Source organism: Cenococcum geophilum, assembly GCF_001692895.1.
Source record: "Cenococcum geophilum 1.58 unplaced genomic scaffold K441scaffold_19, whole genome shotgun sequence".
Classification (NCBI taxonomy): Eukaryota; Fungi; Ascomycota; class Dothideomycetes; order Gloniales; family Gloniaceae; genus Cenococcum; species Cenococcum geophilum.
In genome coordinates, this window is record NW_027137577.1 from 1,698,894 (window position 1) to 1,720,222 (window position 21,329).

General features: G+C 30.5%; 1 protein-coding gene across 1 annotated transcript; it reads left to right on the top strand.

The window, feature by feature from the left end:
- Positions 1-491: 491 nt before the first annotated feature.
- K441DRAFT_558380 (uncharacterized protein) lies at positions 492-728 on the top strand (the record flags this gene model as incomplete). The annotated part of the gene is given in 2 exon segments (XM_067643407.1): positions 492-572; positions 591-728. Coding segments are annotated over 2 exon segments (219 nt in total), but the record flags the coding sequence as incomplete, so codon positions are not given.
- Positions 729-21,329: the final 20,601 nt, after the last annotated feature.

Sequence of the window (21,329 nt, forward strand, 5' to 3'; positions counted from 1 at the left end):
TAGATATACTCCCCCTATATTAACCTAATAACTATACTATTAATATTAAATAAGGAAAAACGCTACCCTATAAGAGACCCTACCCAATATTAAAAGACAAACTTTTAGTTATTAAAAAGTATATTAACAAGCACCTTAATAAAGGGTTTATTCGTCTCAGTATATCCCTAGTAGCCGCCCCTATTCTCCTTATTAAGAAGCTAAAAGGAGGTATCCAATTCTATATTAACTATAGAGGACTTAATACTATTACGATTAAGAACTAATACCCTATACCGCTTATACGCGAGACTCTTAAGCGGCTTAGCTAAGCCAAAATCTATACTAAGCTTAATATTATCGTTGACTTTAACCGCCTTTAAATACGGGAAGGTAATAAATAGAAAACCGTATTTATATCGCGCTTTAGCCAATTTAAATATACTATTATACCCTTTAGCGTATATAACGGCCTAGGCAGCTTCTAAAGCTATATTAATAACGCCTTATAGGATTACCTTAACAACTTCTGCTTTGCGTACCTGGATAATATACTTATTTATAGCAATAATCCTTCTAAGTATACCAAGTACGTTTAAAAGGTCCTATAGCGCCTTAGGGACATAGAATTTTATATTAATTTAAAGAAGTATAAATTCTTAGTTATAGAAGTAAAATACCTTAAACTAATTATTACTACTAAGGGTGTCCGTATAGACCCTAAGAAGGTATATATAATTACTAAATAGCAAACCCCTAACTGCATTAAGGATATATAAGCTTTCCTCAGTTTTATTAACTTCTATTAAAAATTTATATATAACTTCTTAGGTGTTATAGTATTACTTATAGTAATAATATAAATAAAGGGCCTTTCTATAAAAGGAAGAAAAATATATTTACGTTTTATCTAGACGCCTAAATATAAGAAGGCGTTTTAAGACCTTAAAGATGCTTTTACTAAAGCACCTATCCTAGCTTACTTTATACTAGGACAACAACTCTATTTTAAGACTAACTCCTTAAACTATATTAACGTAGGCATTCTTTTCTAAATAGGCGATAACGGTCTTTTTTACCTAGTCGCATTCTACTTATCTAAGCTTATACTATAAGAATATAACTATAAGATCTATAATAAGGAACTTCTTGCAATTATATAAGTATTTAAGGAATTCCGACCGGAACTCTTCTTAGTAAAACCTAACTAGCTAACTAAAGTCCTTATAAATTATTGCAACCTTAAGTACTTTATAACTATAAAATAGCTAAACTAATACTAAGTACGCTGGAACAAGTTCCTCTCTAGTTTTAACTTTAAAATCGCATATAGGCTAGGAGTATAAGGTACTAAGCCTAATAGCCTAATACGCCGCTTATAAGACCTTCCTTAGTTTAAAGATGACCTTTATAACTAGTTCTAATAATAAACGATTCTAAAAGCATAGAATTTGGCCCTAGGTATGCTACCTATAATAAAGCTAACTATACCTTAGCTTTACACTATAGAACTAGAATTACCTCCTAAAATTAATAAGCTTATTACTATGGTATATAATACCTCTATTAACCTATTACTATATTAACTTATTACCGCAAAGACCGCTAGCGCCTATATACTGCCAACTAAACTCTAAAGCTTAGGCTAGATTAATATAGCAGCCTTAGAAGTAAAAGAAAATAGGCTCTATTATAAAGGCCGTCTATTCGTCCCTAACTTAGAAAATCTACAACGGTAACTAATCTAAATGGCCTATAACCTCTAATTAAGCGGCTACCTAGGTAAAGGAGGAACCTATAAGCTTCTTAGCCGATACTACTTCTGGCCTAAAATAATAGACTTAGTTAAACGTTTTATAGGCGCCTGCTAGGGTTATAAGCGCGCTAAGGCCTTTAATACAAAGTACTAAGGACTACTATACCCTCTACTAGTACCTATATAACTATAGGCAGATATTGCTATAGATTTCGTTATTAACCTACCACCCTGTAAATAATATGGCCGTACCTATAAGAACATCCTTATAATAATATACCGACTTATAAAAGAGCGCCACTACGTCCTAACCGAAGGTGTAGCCGTTAGCGACGTCACTAACGCCTTTCTTCGCGAAATTTACCGATTATATAGGTTACCTAACTTAATTACAGCCGACTAAGGTATATAGTTCGGCTCTAATATATAGAGACAAATCTACTAACGCCTTAGCATCTTTGTTAAGATATTTATATCCTTTTATTATAAAACTGCTAGGTACCCGGAAAACGCTAATGCTAGTATAAAAGCGTACCTACGACAGGTAGTTGCCTATAGTTAAGATAACTAGGTAAATTACCTCCTATTAGGTAAATTCGCAGCAAATAACCACGTCTTAACTACTATAGGACTTACCCTATTCTTTGTAAATAAGGGATATTACCCCTAATCTAGCATAAAACTACTAGAACCTATTAATAAGAAACTGCCATATAGAAAACGCCTTAAGATGCTACTTACTAACTAGCATATAGACTGTATAAAAAATCTACTTAACTACTATAAGGGAGAAATGGCCTAGGCTTAAGTAAAGCAGGCTTACTTTACTAACTATTACAGAACACTACCACCGGAGATGCGTGTTGGCGACTAGGTATAGCTAAATATACATAATATCTCTACGCAGAGGCCTATAAAGTTACTTAATTATAAGAACCTTAGCCCCTACCTAATTAAACGAGTTATTAATAGGGGAGCTATATATAAGCTAGAGCTCCTACCTACCCTAGCCACCTATAGGATATAGCCTATATTTTACCTATAGCAACTATACCTTTACTAGCCTAACCCTTTACTAAAATAAATATAGCCTAAACCCCTACTAGTACTAATCTAAGATAAGAATAAAGATAAGAACTATAAGAAGTAGACCATTAAATAAATTATTAACTTTAAATACTTTAGTAAAGGTAAAGGACGGCAGCTCTACTACAAAGCTACCTATATAGGATTTAATATAGATTAGCCGGAATGACAACTATAGAAAGATTTTAAAAATGTAAAAGATCTAATTAGTAATTTCTACTACACAAACCTATAGAAACTAGGCCAAAGCAAAGATTTCGTACTTAATCCCCTATAGGAGCCGTCACAGCTAAATTATTAAACATTACCGTTATATAACTACTCCAATAAGATATCTAGGAACTTTACCCGCCGGTTAAAGTTGTCTAATTAGTTAGATTTTTAGACGCTAAGGAGAAACTAGCTAATTAGGATTTTTTATCCCTAGGATAAAAAATCACCATTAGCTCGCTTACTACTAGCGCCTTAGCAATACCCTTATATCTTACTAAGTCTTTAACAGTCTCCTTCCCCTCTATAGCTTAGTACCTTCGCATAGTAGTAACCTATAAGCTTTAAGTTAGAAGTATTTATACGAGCCTATTATACCTATAATAATATCTCTTCTTCTTTTCTATACCCTAAGCGTTCCCCCTATATATATATAGTAACCACAGCGTCGCCGGAGCTCCGCCTTAATAGAAGGGGAAGTAGTGTTACGGAACCCGACCGCAGGGGCCTCTATAGGAGAGCCCCGTGCTTTTATATACACCTTGCGTATAGCTTACGTCAGCTATGCGTAGGTATATCACCTCCTTACGCCCTCGACCCTTACGATCGATCGCGTAACGTCTTATAGACTCCTCAAATACATACGCTCTGTAGCCACTACCCCCGTCCCATGACAATTATCAATTTATTAATTACTTCTTAAAAATTATTTAGCTATTAGTAAACTTAATAAGGAAGAATATAAGATTTAAATGGACTACTAATTATAAATAAGCTTTTAATAACCTAAAACATCATTTTATAACTACTCCAATACTTACCTATTTTAATCTTAACCTTAAATATATTATTAAAATAGACTCGTCTAATTATATACTAGGAGGAGTGTTATTATAATATAATAAGAACGGCGAGCTATGTCTAGTAGCCTTTCTCTTCTAGAAACTTACCCCTGCTAAATTAAACTATAAAATATATAATAAGGAACTACTTATAATTATTATATGCTTTAAATAATGGCGTCCAAAACTTAAAGAATTATTATTTCTAATACGCGTATTAACGGACTATAAAAACCTATAGTACTTTATAACTATAAAGCAATTAACGCAACACTAAATTCATTAAGCTAAATACCTCTTATAATTTAACTTTAAGATTATATACTAACCTAGCAAACTTAATTAGAAGCCTAACTTATTAATATAATAATTATAGGACTTACTTATAAACGCCTCTAATAAACGGATTATAAATTAATTACAAATTCTGCTACCCCCTAAACGCTTTAAAAAACTACGCCCTATATTTCTAGACGCGGAACTTAATAGAAATAAATTAGAAATTAATAAGTAGGATATAGAAATTAATAAACTAATAGAGTATAAATATAAGAATAATCCCTAGATAGTAGATATAATAAAAGCAATTTAAATAGGAAAACGGCAATATAAGGATATTATACTTACTAAATGTAAAATCCGTAATAATCGGTTATACTATTAATAAAGATAGTAGTCCTAAATTCTAAACCTTTACGATTTAAGATACTTAAATTTATATATAATTTCCCTATTATAGGGCATCCTGGCCATATAAAAACCTATAAGATTATTTAATAAGTATACTACTAGCCTATAATGCACAACTATATACAAAAATATGTTTAAGTATATAGAATATACGTGCGTAGGAAGACCTCTTATATAAAGAAGTAAGGAGTACTTTAACTATTGCCAATTCTAATATAAAGATAGCGAGATATTTTAATTAACTTTATAGTTAACCTACCTAATAGTAATAGGTTTACGAATATTATAGTAGTTATTAATTATCTTATAAAAATACGATATATAATTCCTATAAACTTAATTAATATAATATTAGTAGCTAAATATTTTATTAAGTACGTCTTTTGTTACGAACGCTTTAAGTACAATATTACGACTACTTAGAGAGGAGTTGGAAGAAGCTAGTTGGTTAATATAAGCACGGTTTAAGATGGAACTAGTGGAACTATGTGACGAGGAATGGTAAGTAGAGTTACGTAATATAATCTATATAATCTGTATAATCTATAAGATCTATTATAGAGTAAATAAAGCAGACAGAGCAAATAGAGTAATAACTTTCTTAGGAGTACAGGTGTGTATTTAAAGGACTACAGTCCCTACCTAGATAGTTCCTTCCTTATAGTAATTCTTAGAATATAATTAGAGTTAATCTATTAGGCAACCACTCCACTAGTTATTATTATATTGTTGACTTTCCTATATTACCTATACACCTAGCCCATTAATAAATCCACTATAGTTCCTGCTATAAGGTTTCGTTATATAATTACTACTATAGTTACGGTATTAGAAGTTAAACAATATGCCACTAAAAGCAGCCACGACGACGCTATTAACGGCAGCAAGGACCTTAGGGTTAGGTAATAACACTAGTATAGCAGATACTAACTTATAACTAGTTACAGTTAAACAGTTATAAGTAATAGTTAATTAGTTAATAGATAATAATACTATACTTAAGTAAAGGGTTAATAGAATAGGAGTAGTAAAGGTTAAGTTACCTTTAATTAAACGATTCTTAGAAGAAAGATTAAAGCTTAAAGGATTCCTTATATAAATGCACTTTAAAGTTACATAGGAAGGAGTAAAGTTAGTAATACCTATAGATTAGGTAGCGTACGCAGAATTATTCTTAACGGGAAGGGCGCTTAAATAGTTTAAACCCTATCTTACGGAGATATAAGATAATAGTATAACGACTACTAATTAGGAAGTACGATATATGTTTATAAGCTAGACTAGATTTACGGAACGATTAATATAGATATTTAGGGACCTAGAAGCAATAACTATAGCGGAAAGAAAGCTTTAGGACCTAGTATAGCGAACCTTAGTAATTAAGTATATAACGCAGTTTTAGATATTAGCTATATAGGTTAAATAGAATAATAAGGCGCTTATAGTATAGTATAAACAGAGACTTAAAGTAAAAGTCTAAAACGTAATTATTCTAATAAAAGATGCGGACACCCTTAGGGAATTAATAGATTAAGTAATAAAGATTAATAATAGGATCTTCTAAAGGGAATAGGCTAAAAAAAGCTAAGATAGAGTTTTATAGTTATATAAGACGCAAAGTACGCAATAACTAAAGTTAAATTAGAAACTATAGTATAGCGCAGAGCTAATAGACCTAAGTAGTACTAAAAAAACCTATAAGAAATAAAGGAAATAACTATAGAAACCTAAAAGTTAAGGATTAAGTAATTATAGGACTAAGGAGTATAGGTTAAACCAAGGATCTTATTAGTAGAAGATGTTTAAGCGGACTCTATAGTAAAAGTAATGGTTTAAAAACGGAGCTTATATAAATTGCGGAAAATAGGGTTATTTCGCCAGAGACTATAGAAGTGGTTAAAGTTACTACGTAGTAAAAGGAACTAAACTAATAGTAAGTAACATATATATATAGAGGGATAATAGTGTACTACAAGGAACAAAAGAATATTTAATTAAAAGTTTTGCGTTTTGTTATAATAACGTATACTAAATTTATAAAGACGCTAAGTATAGCGCAAGCTATTAGCTATAGAAGCTAGAGTTAAAAGGGCTTAAAAAGCTAGAGAGTTAGATAAAGAATAAGATTAACTCTATAAGGTAAATTAAGATATTATAGTAATATACGGATAAAGATTAGTAATAATAATAATAGAGTTAGAGTACTTATTAATTAATAGCGATAAGATAAAAGAAACTAACTAGGGGTATCTAAGCCTTAATAACGCAATAGAAGTAAAGACTAAAACCGCTATAGAGTAAGGTTTAGTAACGGGTATTATAATACTATTAGATATGGCATCCATCGCTTTATAAGACGGAAGAAGTAATATTTAAAGACGATTAAGTAAGTAGATAACTATTAGTACTAGCTTACTACTTAATAAAGGCAAAAGCTAAAGGCTTAAGATTTTTAAGATAAGATAAGAGACGACTAAGATTCTTAAGATAAGATAAAGTATGCTTAAGGACCTATAATAAATAATAACTAATAAAGCAGAGTAATAGCTTAGTTTAGTAATATATAAATAAGCTTAGGACGAAGTTTCCTAAAAGCATAAGACTCTTAAGATAAGATAAGTAAGATTTAAGACTTTTAAGACAAGATAAAAATACTAGTAAAGCCTAGTTAGACTAAGGCTGGAGTATAGCTTAAGATAGAAGCAGGCTTAGGATTAAAGAATTTAAGGGACTAAGAATTTGGAGTATAAATAAGGACACCTATAGGTAAGAAGTAAGTAACTTTATTATAGATTAGAAAATTAGTAATATAAATAGTAGTTAGACTAAAAGACAAACATATAGACCTAAAGGACTTACTAGTAGAATATGTTGTTCAGACTAAAGATTAAAAAGTTAATATTATAATTAAGAAGTAAGAGAACTTTAAGGATCTAGTTATAAGACGTAAACTATAAAAAACTATAGATAAGTTTAGAGCAAGAATCTTTATATAGTAAAAGAAAGGATTAGATATAAGATCTAGTATACTAAGTTGTATATAGAATAGAGTACCGGTATAAAGAATTACTAATAGGCTGAAAATAGGCACGCTAAAAGCTAAGTAGCTTACTAAACTAGAAAATAAAGAGGATTTAGGGATTCTAACTAGGTTTAAGAAACGGCATATAAAGGGCTGTTATAATATAGTAATAAGAAGATACTTTCTTATGGATAGGCCGTATATACTCCAGTAGCTGTACTAAAAGTGGTATGGGTAAAGATATAATAATAAGTAGGAAGATTTCTATATATAGTTAGACGAGAGAGTTATTTAAAACCACCTAATTATAAAGAAAGCAATAAATTATATTAAGGGAGCCTTAATTATAATATTAAAGGATCTAGAGGAATAATTAGAGAACTAGAGAAGCGAAAGATATATCTTAGTACCTGCGAATAAAGTCGCAATATTTAGATTAGTGTAATAGAGGTTTAAACTTAAGGACAAAGATAAGTTAAGAGTTGATTTAAAGTACCCTATATACTATACGCTATTATAGATTGCATATATAGATAATATATATAAAATACACAAAAATCTATAAAAAAAAAAAGAACCGGAAATACCCTATAAGGATATATTAGGCGCTAAATAAGCAATAGTATAGGAATGCTAAGTATATACACGGCTAGCATTTAGTAGAAGTTTAGGAGTTAAAAGACTTAATACTTTAACTAGGAAGATTCCTTACGGAAGAATGCTTAGATGGATAATAGTAGTGGGAATATCTAGAGAATACGTATCTATAATATATTAAGGATAAAAAGCGAACGAAGTATTGGCTAAAGAATAAGTTAAGTGCACTAGAATCTAGTAGCTAATAATTAGGAAAAGTAGAGGCCTATAAAACTAAAAGGAGCTAGTAATAGAGCCTTAGACCCTTAAAGGAATTTAAGGACAATACCTAAATTTATAAATTAAATGGTAAGATTAATAGTTTAAAGTATTAATAGATAGTGGAGTAATAAGGAACTATATCTTACTAACAGCAGTTAAAAGGATAGGGCTACTATATAGATAAAAGGAGCACTCTTATTATAATAGAATCCCCTAAGAGGTACATATCCGATAAGACGGTAGGAGGTTTTATCTATGTCCCATCTATATTCTAGAAGACACAGTTAGATAGGTTAGGGGCAAGAGGTTTTACTAGCGTCTTAGAAGAAACATATAGGAAGCTAGTTCCCCTCTAAAGAAGAACTAGCAATTAGTCTCTGAATAGAAGTAATTAGAAGCATTTATCCTTTAATACGTAAAACTTATTCTACCTTTAACTTACCTTTAACTTACCTTCTACTTACTAGTGATACTGTTAATTAGATAATTATACGTTCCGGTTAGGCTAGCCTCTTATAATTCTAATTACTTACAATCCGTTAGGAACGTACGGCTATTAATTAACGATAACGGACTATACTCCTGTACCCTATAAAGCAACGTCCTTACTGCAAGAGGCTTAAAGAGTCTCCCTAGAGGAGCATATTTCCTCTTTCTACAAAGAAGCTATGGCTGGTCTATCTAACCTTATAAGATCTTTAGGAATAATTACCGCTGGGGAGTTATTAGAGCGGTTGCTATACAAGACCCTATAAAAAATAAAGGAGCTAGAGATATAATTAAGATAAGTATATTAAGACTACTAAGAATAATTATAAGGACAATTAGGGGAAGTATAGACACCCTAGACACGAAGCGGACTTAAAGGGGTAACGCTATACTATGCTATAATGTTAGAAAAACCTAAATTCCGTATAAAGGAACTTAATAAGTACTATAGTAATAGTCTTTAGAACTATAATCGTTTTATTTAATAATATAAAACTAAGTTTTGGCTAGATCTAAAACGTTACTCTAATAAGTATAATTAGATACTAATTACTTCTACCTTCCTACGTAGCACTATTAAGAGTTTATAGACACGCTATAAGAAGAAACTTACTATACCCCTTAAATTTAGCGAACTTAGGATCTAGTTGGTTAATTAGATCTAAAACCCTACTAATTAAGGGATGGACTATAACTAGCGATACTACAACGCTAAATAGCGGGATGGTTAGACTGTGGTCTAATTTATAAACTACTTAGAAGAACTAGAAGACAATATACCCTACTTAGATTTATAGGATAACGCTATATAACTTTACCAGTTACTTACTAAGCTATAATCTAAGATTTAATAGGCTATATAAGAGAAGGGCGAAATTCCTACCTTTTAAGAAAAGCTTATCTCTAAAGCTACTCGGATTAAGAGTGCTAAAAAAGACTATTTAGGTAAGTAAAAGGAATAAGACGCCAATAATAAAGAGCGTAGGACTAGACCTAACTTTAATAATAGGGGCAAATTCCGACCTAACCGCTCTACAAAAGGATAATGTAAGCAGGCTTTATAGCCCTAGAGTAACACTAGTTAACCCTAAAATAATAATAGGTAGAGACCTAATCCGTAGAAGGGGAACTAGGAGACATATACCTGTTATAACTGCGGTAAGAAGGGCTATATAAGCCGCTTCTACCGGTAGAAGAAGTAAGAGTTAGCCTAATTAGGAAAAGAGATAGCCTAGTAGATCTTTACTCCCTTATACTAGGCCAGTAAGAGAAGAAGGGAGTAAACTACTATATAGTTATTCCTGTCTTTATTTAAGTTAATAATAAATAGGTAATACGAGACTGCCTTATAGACAGCGGCGCGAGTATAGGGTTTATTTCTTAATTACTAGTAAAAGAATTAGATTTGGACCTTAGCGGCTTATAGGTGCGCACTATTTAAAGTATTAGAGGCTACCGGATTCTATGCTATAGGGAATAGGCTTTTTCCGTGGCTAGCTAGGACCGCGATGGTTTATGGGATATATAGGAGATGCGCTTCTATGCCGCAGAAATTAAGGGGTATAACCTTATTTTGGGATACCTATAGCTTCGCCAAGTTAATCCGGATATTAATTGGCCTTTAGCCTTATATTAATATCAGAAGTCTTAACCACGCATTATAGTTAAAGATTAAGAGACTTTCTTAAACTATATATAAAAAGAAGGGTGGGCATATGCTATATATGCCACTCTTAATACTAAGAATAGGGACACGGGATATTTATTTTTGGATGTCCGGCTATACGTAGTTAAGGAACTAGAGATTCTATAGGAATATATAGACTTAGAGAATATTTCTAGTAAAGAGGCTATATAAACCTTACCTAACTCTATATTGGTTAAGTATAAGATAAATATAGGGGATAAACAACCTCCTTTTAGACCACTATATAACCTATTAGAAAATAAGCTGGCGGTACTACGTTAATATATAGTAGATAATCTTTAGAGAGGATAGATTTAGCCCTCTATAAGCTTAGCAGGGGTACTAATTATATTTATACCTAAGAAGAACAGGACCCTTTGCCTCTGTATTAACTATTAGGCGCTAAATAAGATTACTATAAAGAATTGCTACCTATTACCCTTAATAGGGGAGCTTATTAATAGGCTGTTGGGCGTAAAAATATTTATAAAATTAGATCTAAGAGATGTATATTATTAAATCCGGATTAAAGCCGGCGATAAGTAGAAAATAGCATTCTAAATACGGTACGGCCACTTTAAGTACCTAGTAATGCTATTCGGGCTTACTAACGTACTAGCGATATTTTAGGCCTATATTAATAAGGCATTATTAGGCCTATTGGACATAATATATGTGGTCTACCTTAATAATATTATAGTTTACTCTAATAACTACGAAGTATATATGTACCACGTGTAAATAGTACTAGAAAGACTGTGGGAATATAAGCTCTATATAAACCTAAAAAAGTGCACGTTCTATACTATTAGCATTAATTTTTTAGGCTTTATTATTAGCATTAATAGAGTATTAATAGAGAAAAGTCGGGTAGACGCTATTAGGGAATAGCCCTACCCTATAATATTTAGAGAAGTATAGGTTTTTTTAGGTATAGCGAACTTCTACTAAACGTTTATTATTTACTACTTATAAGTAATACTCCTAATTACTAATCTACTAAAAGGATTTAAGAATGGTAAGAAGTTAGGACCCTTTATATTTAGGGAAGCTGCTAAGTAGGCTATAGACTAGTTAAAGGATTTATTTACGTTAGCGCCTATCCTAATATACTTCTACTAGGAGCTATATATATACCTTAAAATGGATATATCCGGCTTTACCCTAGGGGCAATTATATCTTAATTAAAAGACGGAAAATAGTATTTTGTGGCGTTTTAGTTAAGGAAAATAACCCCTATAGAGTAGTGTTATATAATATATAACTAGGAGCTACTTGCGATAATTATAGTAATAAAGTACTGGCGATATTATTATATAGGAAGCAATTATCCTATTAAAGTCCTTATAGACTATAATAACCTAGAATACTTTATAACTATAAAGGTGTTAAGCAGTTAATAAGCGAGATAGGTAGAGGCACTATTGCAGTATGACTTTAAAATTATATACCGCCTAGAAAAGATAAATCCTGCTAATAGGTTGTTAAGACGTTTAGATTATAAGATAGGGAGGATCTAGGATAGTATAGGGGAAATAATCCCTATATTGCAAAATTTGCTTAGAAAGAAAGAAGACTCTTTCCCTAAAACTATAGAATTTTATAGTAGGGTAGAGGTCCTAGTAATACAGCTATAAAGTAATATGATTGTGGAGCTATAGGATATAGTTATAGACCAGGTTATAAACTAAGTAGATATTATAAAGTTGGCGTACCCTAGAATTAGCGAAAATTCTATAGGATGTGCTAGAGGTGCCGCGGCACCTTTAACTTAACGGCGTATTAACTGTGAGTTTTCGGATCTAAGGGGGATAGGCAAGATACCTATCCGTAGCATGGTATACTATATAACGGTAAGAGAATCTGCTAGTACTAATAGTTTAAAACGTCTTATGCTACGCCTTAAGTCTATAATAGTAGTAGGCGAAATGAAAGTAAGTAATCTATATAAAACCTTTTTAGATCTTCTTCTTTAAGCTTAATAAAGGGACGCCTTCGCCTCTAGGGAGAGGTAGAAAGATATAGTAGAGACTAACTTAGCTAGAGTTACTAAGAAGCTATAGCAGTAAGACTAAAAGGGTTTATTGCGCTTTAAGGGTGCTATATATGTCCTAAAGGACTAAGTAATTTAAGATAAAATTCTAAAGGTCTTTTATAATAACCCTTTTAAGGGTTACTATAGTGCTAATAAAACCCTAAAGGCCGTTTAAAGAAAATACTTTTAGGACGGAATGTTTAAAGAGGTTAAGGACTATATATTAAGGTGTAATATATGCTAAAGGATATAGATATTTAGGTATCGCCTATACGGCGAGTTATTAGTGCTTCCTATTCCGTAGGGACCTATATTAGAATTAATAATAGATTTTATTATAGACTTACCCCCTATTAAGATAAGAACTAGAGAGGTTGCTAATGCTATCCTAGTAATTATTAATAGGTATATAAAGTTTTTAGGATACTTTGCTATTATAATAACGATTACAGTAGCAGAATTGGTAGACCTATTTTTAGAACGGTGGCTCTTATTTAGTATACTAAGGGGAATTGTATCTGATAGAGGTACCGTATTTAATAGTGTATTTTAGTCTTTATTCTATCTCTTATTAAAAATACGGCGAAGGATAAGTACTACCTTTTACCTATAAATAGACGGGTAAACAGAGCGTCTAAATGCGTTATTAGAATACTACCTCCGCTACTATATTAATTATTAACAGGATAATTAGACATTGTGGTTGGCTTTAGTATAGCACGTATATAATATAAGCATCTACAGCAGTATAAAAATAACCCCTTATAAAGCATTATTTGGGGTAAAAGTAAATAACCCCTAGAATGTTAAAGACATTATTCCTAAAAGAGAGGTACTAGTGGCGTCCGAAAGAATTAAGCAAATAAGAATTTATAGAGAGAAACTTAAAAAGCACTTACTAGACGCCTAGGCTGTGCAAAAAAGGTACTATAACGAAAAATATATACTAAAAGAATTTAAGATAGGAGACGAAGTCTTACTATTTATAAAAAAATATCCAAATAAAATGCATTAAGAAGAAGCTGGATTACTAGTGGCTTAGACCCTTTAAGATAGTTAAGAAAACTAAAGGAAACTAAGCCTATAAATTAGAATTACCGAAATCTTATCTAATATATCCTATATTTTATATTTCCTTACTAAAGTTATACTGGAGAAAAGATAGTATAGAACCGCCCCTACCTAGCGAAATTAATAGGGAACTAGAATGGAATGTAGAAGATATTCTAAACTAAAAATAGCGCTAGAAGAAGCGCGAATTTTTAGTTTATTGGGAAGGATATTTCTAGGCGTATAATAGTTGGGAACCTAAGGAGTACCTTTAGCTAGGATGTAATACCGCAATTAAAACCTTTCTAAGAACTAAAGGTAAAGACTTAGAAATGGTTCCGGATATACTATAGGTAAAGTAACGGAAAAGACCCCGTAAATTAAAACTATAGGATTAAGTATAGGCATTAAGAACGGAAACATTTCGCTATTATAATAGGGATCCTAAAATCCTATAAGAGGAAGCCTATAGGGATCTACAGGAGAACTACTAGGGATACTATTTAAAGAAGACGCTGTTTAAGAAGAAGTAGTAGCACTATAAGAAGTGGCCTTAGGGATTTAGAAAGATCCCCTAGGGATAAAAGGAGAGTATCTAGCCTAGCACTAGAGATATGTAGTAGAGTTAATAGTACAAAGAGGAGTAAAAGGATAGCCTATAAAGAATTAGAAATTTTAAGAAATTATAAGGCACCTATAGGAATACTACCCGTTTATTATATATAGGGATTATAGTAGTATACTACGTTTATATAGATTATTACCAAAGCTTAGAATAAAGGCATTCCTAAAGTATAAAGTTAATTCCTAATAATAGGGCATCCTAAAGGTACCCAAGAGGCACTATATAAAGCTATTCTATAAAAAGAAGGAAAGAGCTAGGTAATAACTTAAATACTAGTAGTAGTAATAGGAGTCTCCTCTTCTATCTTAACGTTATTATTAATGGTATTATCGGCTCCTCTATCCCTAAAAGCATTAGCACTTTTACTAATATTCTTCTTAGAATAATGGGTACTAGAAGGACTAGTATAGGCGGGAGACTAGTAAGGAGAACGTTTATCTTAACCTTTATTACTATCCTTAGTATCCCTAGGTTTTAAATTGGCGTCCAAGCAGGGATTAGAGAGATGTTAGCTAAAGGAGTTAGTATAATTCCTAAATAAGTCACTAAAGAAACTTACCTAGCTAGAGTAGCCCGCGTAAGAGTATAAATGTTATTATTAATAAGGACAAGTTGTTTGTATATACGTTCCTAGATACTATATATTTAAGAACATTATATCTCTATAGTAGTGGAAACCCTTATAGAATTAAAGAGTCTGCAAGTAAGGGAAGACACCTTCTGTCCCTACCTATTACTATTAGGATATTAGTAGAAATCTTAAATGGCGCGTTAGAGCCTATAAGTCTTATATATATAGATAGCGGGGATCTAGTATAATTAACGAAATCTAGAATAGGACGGAATAAGAAATACTGGGATGTAGGTCTTTCTCCTACTGCGATAATAGGAGCACTTAAATTTATTTTTGCTAGAGTAAGGCATCTTATAAATATAGGAAGGATCCTATATAAGAGTATAAACGCAGCAATGATAGCATTTTAGGGAAACTGCTATAGGAGCAATAGACACTGTCTGGGGCGTTACTGGGAGATTAATAACACTACTACCGGTTTAGGGACGCGTAGAAGGACTATAAGCTATTATAAGAGAATACTTTAAGAAGTTAGCATTATTATAAGAGATAAAGTAGGGATCTTATTACTTATAGACGCGTTAAGAAAAGATAATAAGGCAGTAATGGAAGTACGGCTGGAGATATAAAAGCTAAAAGGCGAGATATAATAAAAATAGCCTATTTAAGAATAGGACGAATAGTGTTATTAATAGAAGGACGAGGAAAAGATGATGACTTATAAATAGAAAGAAATTAAAATAAAAGACGTTATTATTAAGGCCTATTTAGGTAAATAGAAATAGTAGTTAGTTAACGTGTTGTACCGGATAACCTCTAGATCTATTTACAACAAATTCCTAAAATTAGAGAGGTAAATCCCACTAAATTTTTATTACTATTATTAAAATCCTATTATAAAAACACTATAAGGAGCTAGGGTGGGAGAAGAGCAGAGGAATAAAAGATAAAGTAAAGTTCCGCGCTAGTAAAGAGCTAGTAATAAGTTGTATTATAGAGTACCTTTCTACTAAGGGTTTCCCTAGTGGTTTTAGCCGGAACTCTATAAAAGCTTAGTAGAGGCGAAGTCTTAGAGGACTAAAACCTTAAAAGGGGAGGTAATTATAACGGAATCCCCTAAGAGGTATATATCCGATAAGACAATAGGAGGTTTTATCTATATCCCATCTATATTCTAGAAGACATAGTTAGATAGGTTAGGGGCGAGAGGTTTTACTAGCGTCTTAAAAGAAATATATAGGAAGCTGGTTCCCCTCTAGAGAAGAACTAGCGATTAGTCTCTAAATAGAAGTGGTTAGAAGCATTTGTCCTTTAATACGTAAAACTTATTCTACCTTTAACTTACCTTTGACTTACCTTCTACTTACCGGTAACACTGTCGATTAGATAATTATACGTTCCGGTTAGGCTGGCCTCTTACACTTATCTATTAGTTATAATCTTAGGAGATCTAATAGCCTATAAAGGAGGTATTATTAATCTTAAAATAGAACCTATTTAGATAACTATTAAAGGGAGATAAATTAAGATGTCTTTTAATATACTACTATTAGGGAATAATAAGGCAGTATTAGGAATGCCTTAGTTATAGAAATATAATCTAGAAATTAATTAGGTTATAGGTTAAGTTAATATTAAAGATACTTAACGCCGTAAAATGTAATAATAAGCTAAAATAGTATAGTACTAAGTAGGAGCAACCTATGAAGAAATAGATAAAGGACTAAGTTATATACTAAAAGGATACTATAAGTATGGTAAAAAACTATAGTTACTGGAAAGTAAAAAGCTGTTAAAGTATATAGTATAGGATTATAAGATAGAATTAGAACTAGGAATAAGTTTATAATTCTTTCTAATCTATAAGCTTACTAAAGAAAAAGGGAGAGTATTAAAAGAGTTTATTTAGGAGAACTTATAAAAGGGATATATTAGACTATTATAGTTATTAGTAGGATATCCAGTACTGTTTATACTAAAGAAAAATAGAAAACTTAGGCTATATATTAACTATAAATAGTTAAATAGCATTACTAGGAAGGATAGGTATCCTTTACCCTTAATTAGCAAAATCTAAAACGGAATTAGTAATGCGTAAATCTTTATAAAGATAGATCTAAGATAGGTATACTATTAGATTAGGATTAAAAAAGGCAATAAATAAAAGGCAGCCTTTAGGTTAAAGGAAGGACTATATAAACTATTAGTAATATAGTTTAGATTAATAAATGCACCTATAACGTTCTAAAAACGTATTAATAATGTGTTAAGAGAATACTTAGATAAATTTATTATAGTATATCTTAACAATATTATTATCTACTTAATAAGTAAGGAAGAGTACGGAGAATACGTTAAATAGGTTTTAAAGAGACTATATAAAGAACAGATGCTAATAGTAATTAAGAAATGCGAGTTCTTTATAAGGAAGACAGATTTCGTTAAATTTATTATTAAATTAGGCCAACTTAGTATAGATTTAAAGAAAATTAAGGCTATAGTAAATTAGCAAGAACTAAAGAATATTATATAGTTAAGGTTATTTCTAGGGTTTTGCAATTACTATAAAAGGTTTATAGCTTAATAGTTAAAGAATATTAAGCCATTTATAAGGTTAATAAAGAAAGAAGAACCTTAGGTATAGGGAGAAGAATAAAGGAAACTATTTAAGGAGGTTAAGGAGTTGTTTACTTAAGACCTAATCCTTAAAATCTACTAACTAAAACTAGAGATAGTAGTTAAAATAGATATATTAAACTTTATACTAGGGGTATACTTTCTATAAAAATATAAGGACGGATAGCACCTAGTAGTATATTATAGTTGGAAGATAATACTATTAGAACTAAATTATAACATCTATAATAAGGAGTTATTAGGTATAGTTATAGCGCTTTAGAAATAGAAAGCATTTTTATAAGGTATAAAGAAATTATTTATAGTTAAAATAAATTATAAGAACCTAACGGGGTTCCTAATAATAAAAGAACTTAATTAGAAATAAGTTAGATAGGTAAAGATGCTTATAGAATACTATTTTAAGATTTAGTATACTAAAGGTATAGATAACGTATAAGTAGATGCTCTAAGTAGAAAGGCTAAACTATAAAATAATAAAAAGCCATTAGGGGCTTTACTGTAAAAAGATATAAACGGATTAATTAGGTATAATTATCCAAAAATTATAGTAATAAGAGAAATTAGTTAGAACTATAAATTACTAGAGAGTAACTAGTTATAAAAGATTTAAAATATATAGGTAGAGGATTTAAACTTAGAGTAGTATAAAAATAGAGAAGTAACGTACGTGCTAAGAAACATTATAAAAGAATTTATTAAGTTATTTTATAAGGGACTAACTTAAAAATATAATAGAGCTATAGGCTTAGTATTAAGACTCTAAGAGGAGTATATTATTAATAGAATTTAGGAACTAGTAAGGTAAGTTATAAAGAAATATCTAAATTACTAGAGAAATAAACTAATAAGGCATAAGCTATATAGGGGGCTATAACCTATTAAAATACTAGAAAGACTATAGGAGGTTATATTATAGGACTTTATTATAAAGTTGCTAAAATTAAGAGATTCTATTACCGGATAAAATTATAATATAATTTTAGTAATAGTAAATAAGCTAATAAAGTAGGGATACTTTATAGCATACACAGAAGAAATCTTAGCGGAAGATATTACTAGAATCTATATTAAAGAAGTGTTTATATAATATAGAGCACTAAGTAAAATTATATTAAATAGGGATTTAAGATTTATAGTAGTATTCTAAAAGGTATTTTTAGCGGAATAAGGAGTTTAAGCAGTAACTTTTACTGCATATTATCCGCAGATAGACGGCTAAACAGAAAGATTAAACTAGATACTAAAACAGTATCTAAGGCACTATATTAATTACGTATAGAATAATTAGGTATTATTATTACTAGTTATATAGTTTATATATAATGCAATACCTTAAGAAGGAATAGGTATATTACTATTTAAGGCGAATTACGGGTATAAGCTAAGAATATTATTATCGCTATATTAAGTAAAGAAAATAAGTAGTATAGCTAAATAAAGAATAGAGATATTAATAAATCTTTATATAAACCTTACGGAAATAGTAAAGGTAGTATAGTTGTTAGAATCACGGTGGGGGGGGGGGGGTTTTGGTTGCAATCGATTTCTTCTATTTATCTTTCTTCTCCTTCTATAGGTGGAATTTAATGGACCTCCTAAGCTCGCTTAGCTTACGTAATCAACCCAATTAGTTATAAGTAACCGTGTCTACTGTATTACAGAACCTTATTTAGACAATAGTAAAGAATAAAAAAGTACTATAACGCTAGGAGATCTAAGGGACTAGATTTTAAGAAGGGAGATAAAGTATAGCTACTACACAAAAATTTTAAAAGTTGACGACTAAGTAAGAAGTTAGACTATATTAGGCTAGGACCTTTTAAAATTATAAAAAAAAATTTACTAATTATATTTAAGTTAAACCTACTAGCTAAGATAAAAATCTACCCTATATAGTATATTGCAATACTAGAGCTAGTATACGGGAATATTAAGCTACTAGTCTATAAAGTAGACACATATAAAGGATAAAAGGAAGATAAATAGTAAGTCTTAAAGATTATTAGCTATAAGGATATAGACAATAAGATATAGTACGAGGTTAAGTAAATAGGCTATAATAAGACTACCTAGAAATTACTAGAAAATTTAAAGAACACTATAGGAAAGGTATAGGAGTATTAGAAGGGAAAAGGTTAGGCAATATTAATAAAGAAGAATCGCTAAAGAATAAGCTACCTAAGGGGGACGTAAGAGGAATAATTGCTAAACTACTTAGAGTTATTTCCTTCTCTATTAGAAGAGAATCTGTTTTTTTATTACTAAGTTCCTATAAGCCTTATTCTATAAGTTTCTACTCTTTAAAACGGACCTTTTTATAAACCTTTTTAAGACGGATTAACTAAGCGGACGTAGTAAAATAAGAATTAAAGGCGCGTTGCTAAGTATTAGCAGCCTCCTTTTTAGCGTTATAAGAATAATAAAGTTTAGTAAGGGCCACTAAGAGCTTATTATTAAGCTTTATAGCAGTAGATTAAACCTAAAACCCTAATAGCGATTAATAAGGGAACTTAAAGACTATTAAGAGTAATAGGACGCGTATACTTAGCGTTAGAGATAGAGCGAATATTGTAGGACAATTAAATATTTACTTTAGTACACTCTAAGTAAGAAGAGGGTTGCTAAGATAAGGGACTTACTAATATAATATAAACTAACCCCTCTTTTATATAACGAGAATATAGAGACGGTATTATCTTACTAAGAGATAATATTATAGTAATAATACGAGACCGACAAGCTATAGAAGAAGAAGAAGATACTTTAGGTATAATAAGTAATAATATTAACTAAATTAATTAGATAGACATTATACCTCTAGTAAATAACCTAGAGATGCTAGGTATCTTTAAGGATAAAGATAGAGAGGAGGGAGATAGTATTATAAACGCTTTAAGTATAATATTATAACTACTTAGAGAGGAGTTAAAAGAAGCTAGTTAGTTAATATAAGCACGGTCTAAGATGGAACTAGTAGAACTATATAACGAGGAATGATAAGTAGAGTTATATAATATAATCTGTATAATCTGTATAATCTATAAGATCTATTATAGAGCGAATAAAGTAGATAGAGTAGATAAAGTAATAACTTTCTTAGGAGTACGGGTATGTATTTAAAGGACTATAGTCCCTACCTAGATAGTTCCTTCCTTATAGTAATTCTTAGAATATAATTGGAGTTAATCTATTAGGCAACCACTCCACCAGTTATTATTACGTTATTAACTTTCCTATATTACCTATATACCTAGCCTATTAACGAATCTACCGTAGTTCCTACTATAAGGTTCCGTTATATCTTTAAGCTATATAGACTTCCTAATTTAATAATATCTAACTATAAAAGCTAGTTCGTTTTAGACTTTTAGTAAGCCCTATATAAGCAATTAAGTATATAAACATAACTCTTAACTACCTTTTATTTAAAGATAGATAGTTAAACTAAAATTATAAACGTAATTATGGAACAATACCTATAAATATACTACTCCTACCTATAAAACGACTAGGAAAAATGGCTACCTTTAGCTAAATTTACTACGAATAATATAATAAACAAATTAATAGGTATAACGCCATTCTATATAACCTACGGATAAGACCCTTAACTTAGATTTAAACTATAACCTAAAATTAATATAATAGGACCTATAATTAAACGGATTTAGTTAATTAATATATATAACTTTACTAATTAAATAAAGTAGTTAACGGAACTATTATAAAGTAAATTAGCNTANNNTTAAATANTATANAAATANTATATAAATAAAGGACNAGCT